Raw genomic sequence first — 21107 nt, forward strand, 5'->3', positions numbered from 1 at the left:
TTCCGCACCATTTTCTAACAGTGGGTTTTTAAAAGCTGCTGTGTTATTAAGCGTCATTCATTTGTCATTTGAAATGTATGGCGAAAATCATATTTTGGGGAAAAGACAAAACAGTTCCTTTGATTTCTGATTATTTTCAGGCTGTTAGCGCTCACTAGCTCCTCAATTACGCTTTGCTAACTTCTCAATGATTTTAAATTGGTCAAAACCTTTAAATCGGATTTAAAAGAATAACAAAAAACATACTTGAACGGTCGTGCTGTGAAGAAAAATGTGTTTACTGGACATCAGATGGCGGTCGGTAGTAGCATGCGTTTACGTTTTTCCTCAACGCACTCGGCTATGGGTTGTTGAGTCGCATATCCTTAACAATGGCGGATTCTAAGCCGAACCTGTCGTCTGCGCAGCGGTATTTGGTCTTACAAATGAGAAACAACCCGAGCCGTGTCGGGCGCGGGGCAGAAAAAGGACATCTTTTGTGCAGGTCACCTGTGTTGTACGCTGTGGGCATGGCAGAGAAGGGCAGCCCCTGTGCCAGGAGGCTCGGCGTGGCAACAGAGACCACCGGTGTGGTGAGGGTCTGCGCCACCTGGGCTCCCGCTGCCAGCCGCTGGGCGTTCTGCCGGAAAGGACAGGGACATGTTGGTCGCGGTCGACATGAGAAACCCACGCTCGGATGGGAGCCGGAGCTGAAAGATCTAACGGTCATGTACAGTAAATTCTGTCATGCTTTGAATGGCAATGTGAATATGACTTGATTCATAATGATGTGCGCAAATCAGTTGAGAAGATTTACCATTGGGAGGTTGTTAATGTCTGATACGCACCAAAAGCACTTCCTTTGTAAGGTGTGTGTGAGAAATGTGTTACGTTAAAGGCAAATCATTAAAATCCTCAGTCGTACGGCAGCTGCGTAGCCAAGTGTAACCCTGGTTTTATTTAATCTATTTTTTTACTTCGATCCCCAAAAATATGTTCGATAGTTTCGTATTTATTTTTCCTCTAAATCTGCACTCTTAATCTAATCATTTGGAAACTTTTCTGTCATTGAAACAGAAAACAAAACGTGTCATCTGAGGGACTCCTGTGACCCGGAGCAAGTTTGATTTCTAATTGATGTGCGGCTCATTTCGTGTTTTCACCGGCGGTGTGACACAAATAGGCCACAAACACGCCGCCTGTTCAGCATTTGGGCGTGAATCCAACCATTTGAGATGACAAACTACACAAATCTCTCCAGCGCAGGTGCAACAGATGCATAGAACTGCCACCGTGAGTCTTATTATGCTGCTGGACTGAAAGACAATTTCAGAAAAACAGAGCATGAAGCTCTATAGTCTGCCTCTGCCTGAATTATCACAGATAAAGGCCAACTGAGGCTCTTTGTATGAAGAAAAGAAAAATAGAGGGTATGTACACGGAAAGGCCAAAGACGCAATCATTGTGGATCTGAAATTACTTGGCTGTATCGTGAGAATGATCATCACTGGAGGAAACGTTCTACCAGAGTTATGACTGTAAGGCTGAAATTACAGAGAGGGGAGAAGGGCCAGATTCAATTACTTGCCTTTGTAAAGGGGGAGTAGGGGAACACAGAGACGGTGAGGAAAATGAATCACTATCCCTTGGAAATTGCGATTCTTGCCTGAAAACTTAACGGGGTTGGGGGTTGGGGGTACTCTCGCTGTGTGAATCTGGCATAAATTAAAAGGAAATCTCGCAATAAATTCTGTGAACGTCATTAACAACTACATCAGTACTTTGCATTTGTTTCGGAGGGGGGTTGACGCCGATTCCTTTTGACATTAGCTTCTAAGGGTGGGTTTGTGTGGCGCTGCAACTACCTCCTCACTAACCCTTTGAAATTTCATTTACAAATATCAAGCTTTGATTTATCACAATAGAATATTGCACATCCTTCCTGAGAATGCTTTGGATATCGATTTGGAAACTTAGCTGATGACAATATTTGACGGAAGTGCCTTCGGTGCAATGTCGATTTGTTCTTTTATGGGACGTATCAGTGGAAAGTGAAGATGGGAGTCGGTGTGGGTGCAAGTGAAGGGGGGGTGGGGGTGGGGGTGGGGGTGGGGTGGGGTCATGCTCCACGCTGCTCTGCACCACAATGCCAACTGAAGTCACACTCATGCTCGAGGTGGTTTTCTTAAGATGAGGTCAATGGGCCTGGTTTTCGGAAATCGGCAGGATCACTATCTCCAAGCGTCACTGCGGAGCAAAGACTTTTCTAGATATGCTCGAGAAGATCGTGACCCTGAGGCTACGGAACAAACACAACCATGAGCCCTGAACCGCATGCAGTCAGGTGGGAACCACAAACTGAAGACCGTCCCAAGAAAATGCCAGAGGAGGGAAATCAGGATGATGGGAAACTCGTATCGTGACCATGCTAATAATGTGCGAGCAGCCATCGACTCATGCCAGTGACTGACGTGGAGAAATTCACCTCGTTTACCAATTCCAGTTCATCCTCTGTCTGCAAAGGGTGGTAACAGAGAGTTACAACGCAGTGTCATATTTGTAGCTAGAAAATATGTATTTGCTTGATGACAGAACTAGCCAAGATCATTCTTGGGGTTGCATTATGATGTTACACTCGTGACTTATCAAAAGATGATAAAATCAATAAAAGCCAATTTGTTTGTTGCATTTCTGGCAAACATTATATTTTTCCCACAACAGCCCCACTGCAAAAGGAAATATGGTAGCTGTAACACTTCCTGAGCAATTGTTAAAAAATGCAATCTTGACCTTTTGGGACGAGAAGAAGGGATTTCTTTGTACGTTCTTTCAAAACTGACATCTAAATTCAAATGCCAAACATTTCCATTCACTTGTAAATTTGGTTTCATTAGTGATACAAGCTAAGAGTGACAGCAGATGAAGCCTGTAATAATAGGCACTGATAATCTGCCAGCAGATGACTGCCATTAAATTAGAATTAAAATCCATTTGATGATGTTGATTTTAATACATGCAAACACAGGCTTCCATAGAGTGTATTTAAAAACAGCATTTGTTCAAAATATAAATTACCGACTTGTTTTGTGCTCCCCCTAGAGGCAGACCAAGCACCCGATCAGGACTGATGTTACCACACTGTGAAACTTTAACCTTGTGTCTAATTACAAAGAAGAACTGAAACGGAGGGTTTTCTGTTTGAAACCCATGATCTCTTGACTTTTGATTATGGTCCATGAAATCACACCACATCCTGATCTCAAGGTTCAGAATTACATCACATCGTCGACAAGAACTTTTTGGGAAATCGTCGAGACCAGTCACAGAATTCAAAATACAGCCGATGGCCTGGAGCTGTTTGAAACCAGGTTTACGGTTGACTTGTGGTTTTTTTTTTTTAGTTCATGCTCAGGCTGTCGGTGTGTCAAGGAGAGGCTGGTTTTATCTAACACAACGGCAGGAGAAGAAGTGACAATGAAGCACAAATCCCCGCCATCCTTACTGGATACACAAAAACGGTACACAGCCTTTATTCATTCTTGCTGACTTCAATATAAACCAAAAGAATATTCCAACCGTTCCTTGTCATCCTTTAGCCAGATGTTTGACCAAACCAAAACAGCCCCAGCCATGATTATAACTTTCAGGAGAGGAGATTGTTTTTTTTTTTTTCTTGCTTTGTTCATTTTACTTCTTCACACTGAAATTTCCTACTTCTTTTTTTTTTTTTTTTTTTTTTTTTTTTTAACATTTATTCTCCTGAATTGAATAATATTAAAAAAAGGTTATCTAATCAAAACCCAGACATCACTAAGTTCAGCTCGGTTAAGCTCACCATCTGCATGAGGCTCTTTCCGCCCTGTGAGGTGATGACTCGAAGGTCTGGCTTGCGGCTGTTGACCATCTGGGGGCTGGGAGGTGGGGGTGGAGACTTGGCCGGGACTACTTTCCCCAGACTGTTGCCGTTGGAAACGCTGAGGAGGCCCGGGGAGGCCCTGGCACTGGTGTATCCATTAGCTGCGGGAGATAAAAGTGTAAATACACAGAAATCAATGGCGGAATCAAACAGGTCAACAAAAAGTGGACAGAGGGGCGCGGGCTGTGTGCACAATCAAAGCGGGGTTAAGCCAAGCCTCTAAAAGGTTTTTCTATTAAGAACTGAAAAAAAACAACTCAAATGTAAAAGATATTGTCGGCAGGAACATCTATTTATATCCATCCACATAATATAGATATTTAAGAAAAAAAAACACGGGGGTATAACCCCCTTTTTTTTTTTTTTTTTTTTGTGCAGGGATCTTCAGAGATAAATGGAGGAAGAGACTGGAATCCACCACGTCTGTTGATGTTGCAGGTGGTATCAATCACAAATGGTGCCGGGGACGGGATATAAATGCCCTTAATACTAACCAGACACCAAAACACTCATCAGGGAGAAAAGAGAGAATAGCACAATGATGAGCCGAGCTCGATTTTCAGAAAGTAAATCTACTCACGGACTGGACTTGGGCATCCACCGTTGGAGTTATTCAGGTCTCCTCCGAGGAGAGCGCCTATTAAAAACACATTCAATGAATAGAAAGAACCTCCCTGAGACCTGGAAACTCACCAACATAACCATTTTTTAATGTAACATGAGATAAACTTTATTGATCCCCACAAGGGAAATTCCTTTGTCACAGCAGCGTAACAGTTTTAATGTGAAACATTAGCGAGTGTCAAAAAAGTAGTGAGTTCCACAAAACTGCACCCGCACAGAACTTAAGTCAAAATCTCCACCATCTCTAATATGAAAAATAAACTTGACATCTCACTGAATGAACAGGAACCCACAGAATATAAGATTATTCACATTGTTGAATCCGGAGAGCAGGGCACAGCGCGAAAACTGTGTTAGTGTAAATAATATGATTGAAATACTTAAGATGGGACACTAACATATTTATTTGTGTGAAGAAACCAGTTAAAGCAAAAACGTTGAGAATATACTGACGTTGTTAGTCAATTACTTATGTTATAGATTAAAAATTAAGTTTTATTCCCTAACATTTTCTTATTATCTTGTAAAGGAGAGCGCTGCAGGCGAAACAGCCGACAGATTTTATCTGCTAATATCAGCCTTTCACTGATATATTAGCATCGGCGGATATGAAAAAGTTAGAGATTACTATTTCATATTCAAAACATCATATCGGTTTGTTTTATATCAGCAGGATCCCAGCAGGCTAGCGACATGGCTGCTTGGTTGAATGTGGGTTTTTAATGTTATTGTCCAATAAATCTAATGCCAATCATTTCATTATGAGTACAGACAACGATTCACTTTGACTTTATGTTGTTCGACGTTGCCTTGGTGACGAGAAAAAGACCAACATGTTCCAGACACCCGATTCCACAGAACATGAAACTCACCATCTCTCGACAGTGATATTGTGTTTTCCACTTTGGCCCCAGACATGTGATTTTATCGTTAAGACCCGACAGGCGTCCCGAGTTTTGTTTCCACCTAGAAACAAAACTCGCGAGTCTTTCTGATGTTCAGCTCATGTCTTTCTGCTGTTACAATCTCATTCTGGGATGCTGGTTGTTGCTCACAAAAATTCCCATTGGCTTGTGCAAAATCAGATACTGTTGGACTCTGATATTTTAAAACAAGCACTACACAGTTTACTGCCAACATTATCTTGAATTATACTCAAGACATAAAAAAAAAAAAAAAAAAAAAAACAGTAAATGGTGACTAAGAGTGTTTTGCAAGTATCCTTTGTTTCTCCGTCATTATGATTGGTTGCTACAGAAATGAAACAATAATAAGTTGGAAGATAGCCTGCTGCACTTCAGTGATTAACATCTACTAAAAGGGGATGTGACAGTCACATCCTATTGGGGAAAAAGTGGAATAAATGTTTTGGCATGACACCAAGTCATTTTTTTCATCTGGTCATTGCTGAATATCCAAAGTATATCTCCTGAAAACCCAAAGGAGGTTTTCTAAAGGATTACAATGAGATTCCATAGATGCTTTTAAAGTCTACAAATGAGATCCATCTCACCAAACTCAGAGGAGCATGTCTGGCTTACCTGCACTGGCTGGTCGCTGTGGCAACCCGGGAGATACCGTATTTCTCTGAAGAGCCGGTTGCTGTGGCGACAGGAGGTGGGTATCCGTGAGCGTTGATGATGTTACATAGGAGGTAGTTACCAGTGCGTTTCCAGGGTTACTGAATTGCAATGTGCTTTGATTGGATGCCTGGACTGTGATGGGGATGGAGAACGTCTGGGGCGGAGCTGTGGACTGCTGCACAATGGGAAAGGGAAATATCAGTTTTAATCACATAAAACCGGTGCCGTGCTCAGCTGCGCCATCTGTTTTCTTAAAAGTTTCTTCTTTTCCCACCACAACTGATAACCGATTGTACCACAATGCATGTAATAATATGACAGATGCTCTGGAAAAAATAAAAGAATAAAAAAAATCACATGGTTGTGGTGTGCTACCAAAATCGACACACATAAGTTTTTCATGTAAAACCACGGCTTTCATATTTTCTAGGAAATATAAACACTAAAAACATGTGGTGCTGATATATCAGTGCGGCCTTGATGTGTTTTTCAGCACGTATCAATCAGGCAAATAAATCTTCCAATTTCTGTGGGATTTTGTTTGGAGAAAATGTGCTTTCCTAAAAGACACTGGAACCACATTAGGCTGTAAATTTGATATTTGACAATAAAAGGACCATGTGAGTAAATCAGGAGCTCAAATACAGTAAGTAGTTAAGTCTTGGGCTTTTGGGAGGAAAGTTGACACAGTGATTCTTGTGCTAAGACACGACAATAATTCAATTCATGCAAAAGCTGCAAAGTTTCAAAAGACACGGTCAGAGCTGAGAAGCAGCAGCTGTAAGTTCTTTCCACCTGGAAAAGTATAAACTAAGTACCAGACAGCTTGAACATGTTGTTACACCCAACTAACTTCTTGAATAATAGTTGAAAGACAAATATTCAGGGTTTGATTGATCAAACTCAATTTACACCTGGTCTTTAACTACCTGTGTGTTACTCATAGCTCTGTTTTGGTCGGTTTTAGACCATACATATACATATACATATCATGATCATACTGTCTTATATTTGGGTGGCAACGGTGGGGTCTTTTTGTAATTGCAAGGTTAGACAAAAACTACAAGACTGAGCAAAGCTCCTTGAATCTTGAAACCTTTAGGAAAAGTGCCATTTAATTTTTCTCAACATTCTCACACCGTTTTTTTTTTTTTTTTTGGGGGGGGGTTCACTCCCTGTCTCATTTTCATTGAATTGTATGGCAAACCACTGTTACGAGTACAATAGGGGCTTCTGTTAAGTGAGCGAATTGTTTTAAAGAAAGCTCGTAGAGCTGACACTTCATCCGACACTCTTCACTTTTGCAGGTTGATAAATGTGACTACTTTGAAACCATTCGCTGCGTTTGATCGAGATTAAATACGATTTAGCACAATTTATACCAATCATGCTACTCGTTTGTAAATGGCGCGCTCATAGAGTTTGGATTTTGTTTAAATTCCTGGCAGCTTTTTTTTTTCCAAAGAAAGTACATAATAGCAGACTTTGTTTTTGAAAAAAAAAAAAAAAAAAAAAAAATCGAAAAGGACATTAGATATCAATAAGTACAGTGCAACAGCGCATAAGACGTCACGCACAACTTACTCCATAGCGTTTGAACAGAACATCCAAGTCCTCTGTGGTCTTCCGGTACTTTTCATCATTTAGAGGACTTTGATCAATGGAGTCTTCGCCGTCGGGCTCCGGACTGTCGCAGCCGTTAAAGCCTTTCTTTCTCAAAGTCTACATGAGGATGGATGGGAGTCATAAGTTAAGTGTCACGATCTAGGAAACCATTCTTCTACTAGTACAAGCTAAACATACGCTTAAGTTGTAACACTGCTCAAGACATAACCCCCTTGATCGGGAGTAACAACGTACTTTTCGATGTGAATAAAAAACTACACGTGATAACCGCCTTTACAATGAATCTGGTTGGACCGTGCAAATGTACGGCGTTTGAGCAAGCGCAGACTTGATATGACCGCATTCAACTATCACTTGGGATTGGGATTAAAGTCTCCGCCTTCCATTATTGGGATTAAAAAGTTCACGTTCTTGCACAATTTAATGTCGGATTCCTCAGTGAAGTACCTCGATGATATCGGCGTTGGTCCGGCTCTCGTGCGGCTCGTTGTACTCTGTGTATTTGAGCAGGACCTTGTCCATGTCGGTGCTAGCGTACTGGAACAGCTTGTTGGCGTGGTTGAAGATGATCAGGGCAATCTCGCAGTCGCACAAGACACTCAGCTCGTAGGCCTTCTTCATCAAGCCGAATTTTCGTTTTGTGAATGTCACCTGGGGAAAGAAAAATCACGAGGCAGGTGAGGAAAAAATAAAAAATACGTATATACATAAATACATACATATATACATACGAGTTGAAGATAATAAGACCGTTATTTGTTGATGCTTTCATCCTGAGAACTGAAGTACAACTTTTAATACATCGAATTCTCAGAGGACAGTGAAGATGTTTTACACCCTGTTCAATGTTGAATTACAGGATCCTGTTTCTTATTCCTTTGACTGAGTCGTTCATAATACATACACCAGTCCAGACGTGCAAATCAAATATTCATACGAACAGATTAAAGAGAAATGATAACATGAATAATCTTTCAGTTGCTTTGTGATGCATTAAGCATATTAATCACGCGAGATAAATCAAGGGTGTCAAAATCAATTTTCCAAAAAGGGATAAAAATGGAAAAATTAAAACATCTGGGGGACCAGAGGAGGGGATACGTTTCTCTCATTTCACATAAAAAAGGATCACACAGACAGAGAATGTAGGCCGATTTAAACAACTGAAAAAAGTAGAAAGGCTTGATGGCAGAACTGTCATTTTAACAAATGTATACTAAAAGAGACAGCATAACCATGGTGGAAAAAAAGCTGTGAAGTAGCTGAACCAATTATGGAAAAACTAATATAACACCATTAAATATTTCAAAATGAACTGAAACTACTGCATTACATTTGTGAATGTGATTTTTATGTATAACTACAAAGAATGGCAGTGCATGTAAATATGCATGCGTATGCTGTCAGTTCTGTGACCGGGATGCCATTTAAGCATCTTTGCTGCCCGGGATCAAACTGAGCTGCACGGACTCGGATGGAGCAAACAGTGTGTGAGTGTGTGTGCGTGTGCGTGTCAGCTGTTTTGTTCAGCTTCTTTAATAAAATACATCTGCTGTCTCAAGCATATGCAGCCAAACACGCAGGTCTGGGATGAAACAGGGAAACTGCCTCGATCCCGACTCTCTTTCTTTTGAGACATGCACAGGCATTTATATTGTATGTGTGCCACTGTCGACTGCTGTGTGTTCAAGTCCCTTACAGAAAAATATGTAATAAAAATTTTAATAATGCAGGTCTGTGTGAGCGGGGATGCGGGTTAGGGAGCGGCTGGAGGTTATCAAGCAAAAACGATCTATGAATCATCGAATGAAAATTCAGAATTTAGACTCTTTTGGAAACAAATCAATAACCTGTACTGAATTGTGAAAAAGAATATGACTATAATAGGTTGTTAGAGCACCATTGAGGGTTTGCAATCTTTAACCAACTCTGAGGAAAGTGGGTGCTGTGAATCCTTGGCTCCTGTGTTTGGAGGTCGGTGGCTACACCAGATAATAATGTCAGATAAAACAACGTTACTGCATCATTTTTCTTTGCTTCATGAGACACATTCATCATTCACTCCTCCACAGTGAACAAATATCTTGAAGAAGCACAGCACTGTTACACCAACAGGCAGAGGTGGGAAAAAAAAAATAGACTCAAAAGAGAACCGCCCATTGATGAGCTTATATTTAGATGATGCGGATCCATTATAATTGGCCCCTCATTTGCTCCCATTCAGCTTGGAACATGTTTTACTGAGACACAATTACTGAAGAAAAGTTACAGGGATCTGCGATACAGTATTGACATATTATTTAATAACCCTGAAATGACAAGGAGGGAGGAGACGGACCGGTACTGACTGAGCTGTGGAGCTCCTCGCTCCGTCGGAGAAAGCAAACAATTGAAAACCATTAAATTGCGGAGGTATTTTACAAACAGGAGCTATGAGCCAAGCGGAGCCGGGACAAAGAAGAAATGAACACATGACGTGACAGTTTGCTTGGAGATTGAAAAATAAAACAAGGCAAAGGAGACAAAATAGTCTGCGGTTTTGAGGACGCTTTGATACAAAGCAATTGATCAGCAGATTCTTCACAACACTAATCCAAATCAGTCCCTACTGAGAAGTGTGTGTGTTTGTGTGTTGGCGGGTGGTTGCGGGGGACTTTCAACAAATGGAGCTGAATTCTTAAAAACAGCTACATGAAGACTTCCTTTCACCTCAGGATGTTTTCAAAATGAAACCCTAACACAAGCATGATGTCAAATATGATGTCAAATACGGGTCCCGCCGAGCCTTCAGTGTGACAATAAATCAAGACCCTGCCTTCATCCTGAAAATACAGATAACACACCGGGATAAAATGTACTTATTTAATGAGTTAACTGGTTTACATTGAGATGCACTTCACTAATAATTGTGAATTCAATTCTTTTTCATTTAATATGACAACACGAGCAACCGTTCATTACCCCACATCTTTCAGTCAATCAATAACAAAATGTAAATTTAAAAAATTAATTTAAACACTCAATTGTGTGTGTGTGTGTGTGGGGGGGGGGGGTGTCAGTGGCTCAGTGGTTTTAGCACGTTTAACTGACAGCAGGAAGAGCCTGGGAGTGTTTTCGATGTGAATGACAGCGCGTATGGCTGTGTGCCTCTATATGGCGCCCTGTAATCCACTGGCGTCTGGTAAAGGTTAAACCCCGTCGCTTTGACCGCAGCCCCACCGCGACCCTCTGTGCAGGATAAGTCGTATAGATAATGGGCGGATATTGAATTATCGATATCGCACTCTGCCCATTCTCAGCTTCCAACAGAAGCACACACACAAACACCTTTTATCCAAATATTTTGGTTAAGTTTAAAAGTTATGGCACTGAAATTGAGCTCAATATCTATTAAGAGGTGGCGACAAGAAAAATAGGTGGAATATGGGAGAGAATAATGAAGAGCAGTTTTAGCAGTGTTCCACTTCAACCACGACCTGCGATTCGTTGAAAGTGAATAACCAGGCACCACTTGTGAACATTTAACATGTAATTAATGACTATCGATAAGGACGTTATTATGGCAACATATTTTCAGAGCAGAATGTTCATATTTAGCTATGAAAGAGTCAGATGAAAGATAATACCTGCAAATCCAATACCTGAGCATCAGTACCTATTTTGTTGACATTTTTCCCACTTTCAAAATGGTTTACGGTCATGCAATTATGGTGTTACTGACAACTGTTCCCATTTAGATCCCCGTCTGTGTCATGATTTGGTGTAAGTACCGTTGTTTCTTTAATGTCTGGTATTATCTTAATGGTTTTAAGTGTAACCGGGGCAGGAGTTTCATATCAGCTGTAGCCAGAAACCTGTTTGCAAGTGTCATTATTGTATTTCACTTATGTAGTATTGTTTCACGCATTTGTCCTGCTCAAATAAATAAGCACTTTTCAACAAAACCGTTTTTTTCCCAGGATTTGAAATGTTTGCTCAAATGCACAATCCTAAAAACTGATTCTTGTTTAAAAGTATTTCTTTAGGTATTAATTCTGTAACAACTTTCACATTTAGTGAAGAATGACACAATATTGAGATTTTCTCCCAGACTGATAAAATTATAGTTTCGAGCAGTTTCGACTGAGTCATCCTGATGATAATTATCATCAGGATGACTCATCACACACCTCAACATTAAGAAAAAAGAAATCACACACACCTCAATATTGAGAAAAAAACAAAACAAAAGACAAACAAAGCGACGCTCACCTGCTTGTTTCTTTCATCAGTGATCCGTTGGATCTGAATCTTTTTCCTACCCATGATGCTTTGCAGTCACAAAGACAAATGTCGCAGTCGGTCAAGTGAAGAAGTGCCTCTCAGTGCTGCCTAAAAGCTCTTACTTCAGCTAATAAACACTCAGACAGAGTCATGCATGCGAGGATACTCGCGCAGACACATTTCTCTGCCCAGATGCGGTGAAGCAACAAGGTCAACTCCTTCGCCGACAGGCAGCAGGTGAAAAATGGCTGCAGCAGAGATGTGAGCGATGGAGGCGATGCAGGAGCCTCAGTTCATTGTGCGCCGAGCGGAGACCAAACTGAGAAACTTCCCTGCAGCTGCTGCAACGAGGAGGAAGTCACTCCTCTCCTGAGGGAGACAGAAAAAGAAACGTCACTCGGTCATTCTTCATATTTATATACACAAGACTTGGCACGTGCGAGATCAATGTATGTTGACTGATGGGGGACAACTTTTTCCCATCAATACATAAACCCTGAACCGGTTGCTGCGGTGATTCGCGGCAGAAGGAAAACATTGTCCGATCATTTGCTTGGCGACAAGAGACGATCATGCTGTCTGATTATGAGGAACCGCGATGGGCGACTGAGGGATTTCAGTCAGACTCTGGTCTTGGGAGAAGAAGCGAGTCAAGGGTGTTCAAAACAAACACGAGGGGAGAAGAGCCTTCTTTGGCCTCCGCTGTTGTGGTAAAAACCGCCAAGTTCAGCTCGGAACCGGTCCGCCATAAGATGGGAAATTTAAGTAAAATCTCATCTGGGAAAAGCAAAATATCTATACTTAGCGGATATGCTTTAACTTGGAGATTAGGGCCACGCAGAGTTCACTGCTCAGTTCATACCACAGTTTTGAGGTCGTTTACAGTTTACGGGGAGTTTCAGTGTGGGAGTGGGGTGGCAGTTTGAAAAATCACAATCTTTCTTTCTAATGAAGTTCTGGGTAAGGATATACAGAACAATTAAAATCAGCCTTGTTCTAAAAGAACGGCCTCATTATTGACTAAAGGCTTTAACATAAAAGTGCAAAATAAAAACCCAAGCGTTAGTGCGGGAGGTTCTACGTCTCACTGACAGTTTCTTGCTGCGTGTGCTCGGAATGTTCAAGAAATACCACAATTCCCTGGCGGAGATATCCGGCATCCTCCATAATTTTGTCAGACAGAAAATGTTTTAAAATAAATTCTACCATAAATTCAGTGATATATTTCGCCCTGTCTGAATCTACAGAGGTGTTTTGGATGCTGCGGGGAGGAGCGGACGCTCTTTCCTGTCTGAGCATCTCGCAGCGCCGTCGAGATCCCAGTAGCCGGAGGTGTTGCTGCAAGCATGAAACACTCATGTAGTGCAATGCTCACACGCATTCACACTTTCTGCATCACTGTTTTTGTGTAACTGTCACAGGGAACACTAAATCCATAACACCTTTGTGCAGCGAAACCAAGAGACCCTAGCGGATCCTCCATCGGTCCACTGCCAATCACGGGACCGCATACAGGACCATACTTTCAGTTTTGATCGAAACCTACAGATAATTTAGTCTTCAGTCAACCTGCTGCAAAAACATCAAAATACAAAAGCTTTTCCGCTCTGCTCCTTGAACTGTTTAGAAATCAAAGTAAAACAGTGGGAGCAAATTGGCAGTCACCGTCTAGAGATTTAGAGAGAAAAAGCATGCAAACAAATGTTCAAATTCGAACTAATAATGTGCTTTCACTGCACTGCATTGAGCAGTCAGATCCGTAGAGCACTATGTTTATTTGAAATGTGTTGCTGATGACCTTAGTAACTTGATGAATCACTTGAGGAATAGGTTGTTGTGTCTTCTCAATTCACATACTGAGTTTATTTTTCAAATCTCCTTTTGTTTGGTCTCACATTGTGTAACATCGCTATGTCGTTGTGCAACCCCATTGTTGTTTGTTGACATAGAAGCGGGAACACTTGTTTTATATAGCTGACGACATCCCATGACGGACTGATATCACCAATTTATTTTACTTCTGTGTCGTGCAGCTCAACTAGTAGGAACAATGTAATCCATTTTAAAACACATGAAAGGGTGGAGAGGTCAAGTGGACAAATCAATGATAGATGTAATTGATTCGCACCCTACAATGAACTTAAACCTGCAAGTCAGCGGGTGTAGCGTGATTTCTTCGCACAATGTACGCGCCCCTTTAGGGCCGTGAGATGACACCGCTCAAACAATCAATGCAATTTTGTGTGACGGGAAATCAAAGCAGGTCGCCATGATATGCACCTTTAACCCCGCGATTCAAAAGGATTGTAGTTACAGTCTGACAAAGTCAGGTTTAAAATATTGAGAATTACGAAGTCAACTTATAAATGACAAACTGCGGTGAAATGTTGACTTAATATCCAAAAATGTAAAACACAAAACTGAAAACAAAAAAAAAAAAGGAAGGAATTTAGTGGCTTTTAGGAAATATACTTGGCTCTCTGGAAGAGATGGAGAGATTTCAAGCTCACGGCTGACTTGCTATTTAGCTTAGCATAAAGACTGAGGTCTCTGCCCAGAGCCTGCCAGCACCTCCAGACCTCACTAATTATCACACTGTGACTTGTTTCATTAAAGCCGGCTAAACAGTGAGGTGTAAAAAAAGATGACATTTTTAAAAGGGAGGTTGTGTGCAAGAATATTTTCTTGACTGTGAACTGTAACTTCCTGGCGTCTCCGCTGGTTGCCTGGCAACTGGACCCAAAGAAAAACAGAAACTCTGGTTCACACTGGTTTTTTTGACTCCGTGGCTGCAACCGATGATTAATGTCATTGTCAATTTATCTATTTTGGACTTTAACCTTACCAGCAACGGATAAATAAGTATTATTGAATTTTATTGAGAGAAAAATACATATTATCTAGTTAAATTCTTCACTTTTTTTCCCCAATCAGTGTCCAGATACATATCTGGGGACAGGGAAATTCTGTATCCCCTTTTCACAGAATTCCTGGAAGTGAAAATGAACACTTCAAGCTTTTCAAAACTTTATCTTTATCAATTTCCACCCTTCACCTATTACTGTATCTGCCCCTGTGAAAGCGACTTCATCACCTAATTCCTGTTCTTCTTCTCGCACACGAACGCAGCACTGTGGCAACTGTGTCAAGTTTTCCCTCCAGTCTTGACCCTCCACATCCTGTCCTGAGGGAGTTTGGTCAGGGGCAGACGGAAAAAATGAAATGCCACTGTCAAAGTCGGTGAGTAATTCGCTTAAATAATAAAATATTACACAATTGCGATCTCAAGAAAAAAAAAAAAAAAAAGTCAAGATTATCATGTTTGCTGTAATTCAGCAGTCTACCCATGGAGTGACAACTGAGTCTGATCACGTCATTATCATTTTATCAGTATCCTTCATTAAATAAACAATCACAACAGACTGGCCACGGGAAAGCAATACAGGACATGGGAGTGGAAACACGCATTACAGAGGGTAACAAACGCCTCAAACTGGTATTTTCCCGGCTGGATCGGGTCACTTGACTCACGCGTACACCCCTCCCTGTCCCTCAGAGCCCCGCTTGGCACCTCCCCCTGTTGCAACCATCTTCCACCATGATGATGAAGGGGGAGTTTCGGCACCGGGGGATGAAATGAACAGTTTGCGCCACATAAAAAGTTCAAAACCTATGGAGTTTGACATTTTGTGTTACCCTTTTTCTCGTTGTATGCTGGTACCCCACATGTCAAACCCGCTGACTTTGCCAATTTACTGGAAAACATCATTATGTCAGTAAAAGAAGTTAAAGTAAATCTCTTATAATGCTGCTGTTGCCAAGTAGCTGTCGTAGTTAGGAAATATATGAGGAAAACATGTTTATGCTCACCATATTTATAAACAGCTTTTACAGCCAGAAATGTTGATAGCATTTTGTGATGTTCGGATTTTAAAAGGGAACTGTGCATGTTTTAATAAAGAAAAACATGCCTATTTCAAATGGTATAAACATCAGCCTTACATTTTAACTAAACAATGTCTGAAATTCACGGAATTCTCACGCACGCACACACGCACACAAGTCCCCAAAGCAGCACAATGTAAACAGAGACACGTTGCTCGAATTGCAATTAAGCATCAGTGTAAAACCTCAATTACTGTCTCTCGGGCACAAACTCGGTTGTCAAGGAGACAATTTCACAAGGCACTGAACAGATCCGTCTTCATCAGTCTCGAGAAACGAATAATCTCCTTGTGATAGGAATAAAACCGCAGACTTAAAACAGACCGGCGCTCGCTCTATATTTGAAATTCCCATTCAAGGAGACAGTTGAATGGACAAATATCCGACTAATATTTTTCTCACACGCAGGTAGAGAGTAAACAAGCGACTTAACATTCCGTCCTTCAACAGCAGCGCGCCTTCGACTCGAATAACATTAGATGATGACAGCGGAGTGATGATGTGTCGGCAGAGGCGGCATTGAGTGACCCCTGGTTTGACAGCGCTCATTAATTAATCCTTCAACAGCAAACGTTTGGAAACGGCTCCGTCGATGCGGCCGATCGCCGATCCCAGAACGTCCGCAGCCCGCCGCTCGTGGCTCGCTCACACCGGAGGCATCGTCCCTCTTAGTTATAACGCCATCGCCTCTGAATTCAGCCGGGCTTTGGGGTCGGTCCTAACAATATGACTAAACGGCGATAAGTCATCGGTTTTGTAGAGCGCTCAAAGCAAAACATGTCGGTGGCCGTGGACCATTCGTAATGGCGTAAATGTAGGGCACCGGCTCCAAACAATTACCGCAACCAGACATGTTGAGATATCCAACCGCGAGAGGAAGAAATTATTTTTAAAAACAATTCCCCGCTGACTCTACTAACACTGTCACTGTCAGGCTACAATATTATCTTTGATTAGACATGGACTCAGTAGAATGGGGCTCCGCTGTGAGGCTTCTTTCAAGCCTCCCTCCCCCCGACTGCCCTCTGCATGGCTGCCCCCCTCATTACTGTAATTGACACATTCGTCCCTCCTCTACCCCCCTTAAGGCACTGATGGCTCAATTAGGAGCTGGCCGAAGGACTGATCGGACTCCAGAATAATGAGGTTCCCGTTTGGCTACGGCGGAGTCCGGCGTCCGGCCAGATCGGCCTCGCTTGGTGTCTAACCGGAAACCGAGAAGCACAAAGGATGCCGTTTTGTTTTGTTGTTTTTTTTCTTCCCCCTCAGGTCTGTTCAAAGACGATCATTCGAAAAGTATAAAAGTGACAACTGAGAGGAGTTCCAACTGCACCACGTTGGCCTGATTATTTTAAGAGGGCAAGCATTTGGTCATTCTGGGAATAAAATTGGGCCACACATGTTATTTGAATCATCCAAGTGATGGTTATGCAACCCTTGAATATTCTTCTGATGAAGGGGAGTGCAATCAAGCTCAGGGTCGTCATCTGTCTGTTTTGGAGTAGTGTAATTAGTGGCAGTGACCTTTAGTGGATTATGCACAAACCAATGAAATGTGCCAAGGCCTTGAGATAAATGGTCTGAGCCCGGAACGTGACTCTCAGTGACGCTTGCCGATCCACGGCTCTCAGATAAGGTTTTAGGTCTCTGCGCTCATGCGGTCATCTGGGTTTGCGGCGCCATTTGAGTCGGGGCAAAATGCGGATCCCGTTCAGTATGACAACACCTCATCGAGCTGCCAACTGGCGCAAAATATTAATATTTCTATTCAAACAGCTGGTAGTTTTTCACACATTCCTCATTGACAATTATGATTCATTACATGCTTAAGAGTTTCATGAATATTAACCGTGTAAGTAAATTGTTTCTGTCTTCTGCCAATTTTTTTACAACTTGGCACACACCCGGACATATTGTGGATGAACTGTTATGTCCATCAAGTGTCTCAGAAATCTCTGGATCCTGATACTATCATATCATGCCCGGCGTCAATCCTGCAACAAGAAGATCCTCAAAGAATTAATTTCATGTCCGTGTTACCTGCGAGCAGTCCACACTGCAGCTTTGTGAACCATATCTTCAGTTGTAAAAAAAACAAAAACAAACAACTAACCATTAAACAACTTTTTTTTCCCAATCCATTCTGGCAAAAAGCATATCGTATTTTTCAAAGCCTGGATGTGGACAAAGACTCTTAATTCTCCTCTCACTGTAAAGTGCGTGTCTTTTAATGAGAAGGTTTGAGTTATTGCGTGCACAAGGTTTTTTCTTCCTTTCTGATTCAAGGCCTTACTCTGGCACTGCATACTATTCTTCACTTCAGTTTTACTTACATACAATGATGTTGACATACTTCTTTTTTAATGTATCTTAAAAATGAATTATCATGTAAAAGGAGGAACCGAAACAAAATCGTCATCTTCAATCGTCAGGACAAATCAATAAATAGAAACAGAGCGTGTTTAAATGTAATTCAAGCCCTATTTTGCTTTGTTCCTTCTTGCGGACCACAATTCTACAGTACTCCACTCAAAACTTAAAATTTACTTTTCACATTTAATAGCTCTTTGGCAATTTCCCCAACCTTTGGATTAATCCAGTGAGGACTTCGCCACAAACCTTTGAAAACCGTCTGTTGCATAGATCGAACGAGAACCCCTTACACTCTCCTACTGTGATCAATACTCACATACGGGTTTAAAAATCAATTTCAAGTAGTTAAATTTGACATAAAAAGCTAAAGAAGATTTCATTGTGTCAACAATGTCAATCAAGAAATCAAAATCAAAATTTACCGTCCAGGTTTCCATTACTCTGTATCTCTGTGCATGTTTTGAAGCACAAGATTAGGAAAGGTAATGAGAGCAGCGGAGCAAATGAAAACTACCAGCAACTTGCAAAAAAAAAACCAACTCTCTGTAGAGGTTTGCCTTAGGCCTGAAGGAAAACACCATTTGCATATACGGTCAGATCAACGATGCATTTAACTCACATTCAAATGCGGCGCTAGGAGTACATTAAATTAACCAATGTTATTCCCAGCTGTTTGTGAACTGACATCGTTTGAGGCGTACGGTTTGAAGGTAATTGCAGAAACCTTCAAATCATGACTGTTGTGGATAAAAGCGATGACTTGCAATTGCCTGTGAGTAACAAATAGAAACAATTTGCTACGGACTGAATGAGGAAATTAAACAGCATATCTTGCTATATGATGGTGCAGACAGGCTGTCAAACGCCCGATACTCAGTGAAACGAGGAGCTTTGAAACAGGCATATATTAACATTTTATAGTCGGGACTTTCTGAAAAGGAAGTGTAAAGTTTTGACATTTTAATGGGAAACCAGCTGCTAATAGTCAAATCCGAGCACTTATCAAGCGCCTTGTGAACTTTCCTTTCATTTCGATAGGGCCGTATTTGTTATTTTGTTGCGCTTTATTTGCCCTGAGGGACAAGAGGAAAAAAAAAAAAAATCCCACTTTATAAATGATGCTCATAATGAAATCTGAATGCCGCCTAAAGGAATCGCAGCTTCAAGAAATCTGTTCAAATCTGTTTATCTTGGCATCCATTTAGAGCTCTGGTTCGCAAGAACTTGGGCGTTTCGAGAGCTCGCTTACTCTCGGCGATTTGGTGGAGGACAAAACGACAGCGAGGATCAGGACGGACAACTAGATACAACGCAGTGCAACGGAGCGACAAAGGCAGAAATGTACTTCACGTATAAAGTAAGTATTGATCCGTTAAAACAAGCCGGGGGTGCAAATCCTGATCCGGCGAGATTTGCCATCTACATTGTAAATCAGCGATCCTTTACTTCCTGCAGATGTTTGTATGGATCCATCTGCAGGGAGCTTCACATGGTGCATCTCCAGCAACCTGGCCTACTTTAAAACAGGTCCGGGTGACACAGAAAAATGAAAAAATAAATAAAACATCCACACTGCTCTAAAAAAAAAAAAAAAAAAAAAAAGAAAAAAAAACCTAATCAAGTCAGAGAAATATCTTTTTTTTTTTTTTTTTTTTCCTTCTTGAGGCTCATGTTTAAGAGTAAAGCTTCAAGGGCAGGGGGTGGGTGGAGGGGGGACGCAGCTGGATGAACAATAAGGTCTTTGAAATGTGCAGTTAGTTTTTTTTTTTTTTTCCCCCTTAACATCATGACACAACAGCTACATCTGGTAGCTGGATATCCACATGATGATAAATGGCATTTTTATTTTATTTTTTAAACAACAAAGTGGCAGCAGGAGTCGTCGCTGTAGCCTATAAACATTATGACAGATGGGAGTCTGGAGACCAAGCAGGCCCAGACAGGTACCTTACAGGATCAAATTTGACAGGTCGGAAGCTAAGACGACTTGCTAATCGCGTATCCGGGCTTTATCAAATCAAACGCGATCCTTCGGAACAATATTGTCGGATTTGAAATGAAGAGCAAAAAGGACGAACTCCTCCGTTCAGGCCATTTCACAATTTTCTAGTAAACGATACCGACCGACAGCCATTACCTTCCTTACACTCTCCATACAACTCGGCTTGGCGAACAGGGGAACGTACTACTTTCTAGCACGTTAAAGACGTTTTTTACCGAACCGAAGAAGACGGTTTGTCTTTAATACAAATGAGTATAATGTTACGTATTACTTAAGTATATTTAAATCACCAAGCAGGCAGTTCCTCTCCGGTGCGAAGAAGAAAGACGCAGGAAGGAAATGTATCACTCCACTTACCCTGAAAATATTGCTGATAAAAAAACCGAAGATGGGTCCGCCGACACCCGCTGCAGAGGTAATCTCTCCGGATTAACACACGCCAATTATCGGGTTTGAAGCGCTGTCTCTGTTTACATTAATCTGCGGCGTTATACTCCATTTAATTTTTAAGTAACTATACTGTCCACCCAGGCGATACAGTGAAACCAGTGTCTGATCAACGTCATTGACATTAGCCCGTGATTGACCCGTCAAAAATCCAATAAGATGCTGACGTTCCAGAGCCTCGTCCAATCAGAGAGCCGCACACCGAGGTGGGCGGGGCCGCGGGGGAGGACATGACGGAGGTGACGGCCATGTTCTGCAATAGTGTTTGTATCCCTCCGCCACAGTATTTACCTTTTGCATGATTTTGCATGTGGGGGAAAATGTCACTGTAGCCCCACTGTGCCCTCCC

General features: G+C 41.6%; 1 protein-coding gene across 7 annotated transcripts in view; it reads right to left on the reverse strand.

Moving 5' to 3' along the window:
- LOC147216123 (myocyte-specific enhancer factor 2D homolog) overlaps positions 1-20889 on the reverse strand; it is a 28425-nt gene extending 7536 nt beyond the window's left edge. For 4 of the 7 annotated variants that reach the window (XM_086178457.1, XM_086178455.1, XM_086178454.1 and 1 more), the window contains exons 1-9: positions 20669-20889; positions 11980-12360; positions 8176-8379; positions 7687-7824; positions 6061-6277; positions 4476-4532; positions 3815-3996; positions 2465-2494; positions 490-619 (exon numbers count right to left, since the gene is read on the reverse strand). In XM_086178457.1, the coding sequence (XP_086034583.1) occupies positions 490-619; positions 2465-2494; positions 3815-3996; positions 4476-4532; positions 6061-6277; positions 7687-7824; positions 8176-8379; positions 11980-12033 (1012 nt within the window). In that variant the 5' untranslated portion in view covers positions 12034-12360; positions 20669-20889. The remainder of the gene's footprint in view (positions 1-489; positions 620-2464; positions 2495-3814; positions 3997-4475; positions 4533-6060; positions 6278-7686; positions 7825-8175; positions 8380-11979; positions 12361-20668) is intronic. The other 3 variants (XM_086178458.1, XM_086178456.1, XM_086178453.1) reach the window with 1 other exon arrangement.
- Positions 20890-21107: the final 218 nt, after the last annotated feature.

This window comes from Fistularia commersonii, chromosome 30 (assembly GCF_037954325.1).
Source record: "Fistularia commersonii isolate RoL2024-O1a breed Wild chromosome 30, RoL_Fcom_v1.0, whole genome shotgun sequence".
NCBI lineage: Eukaryota > Metazoa > Chordata > Actinopteri > Syngnathiformes > Fistulariidae > Fistularia > Fistularia commersonii.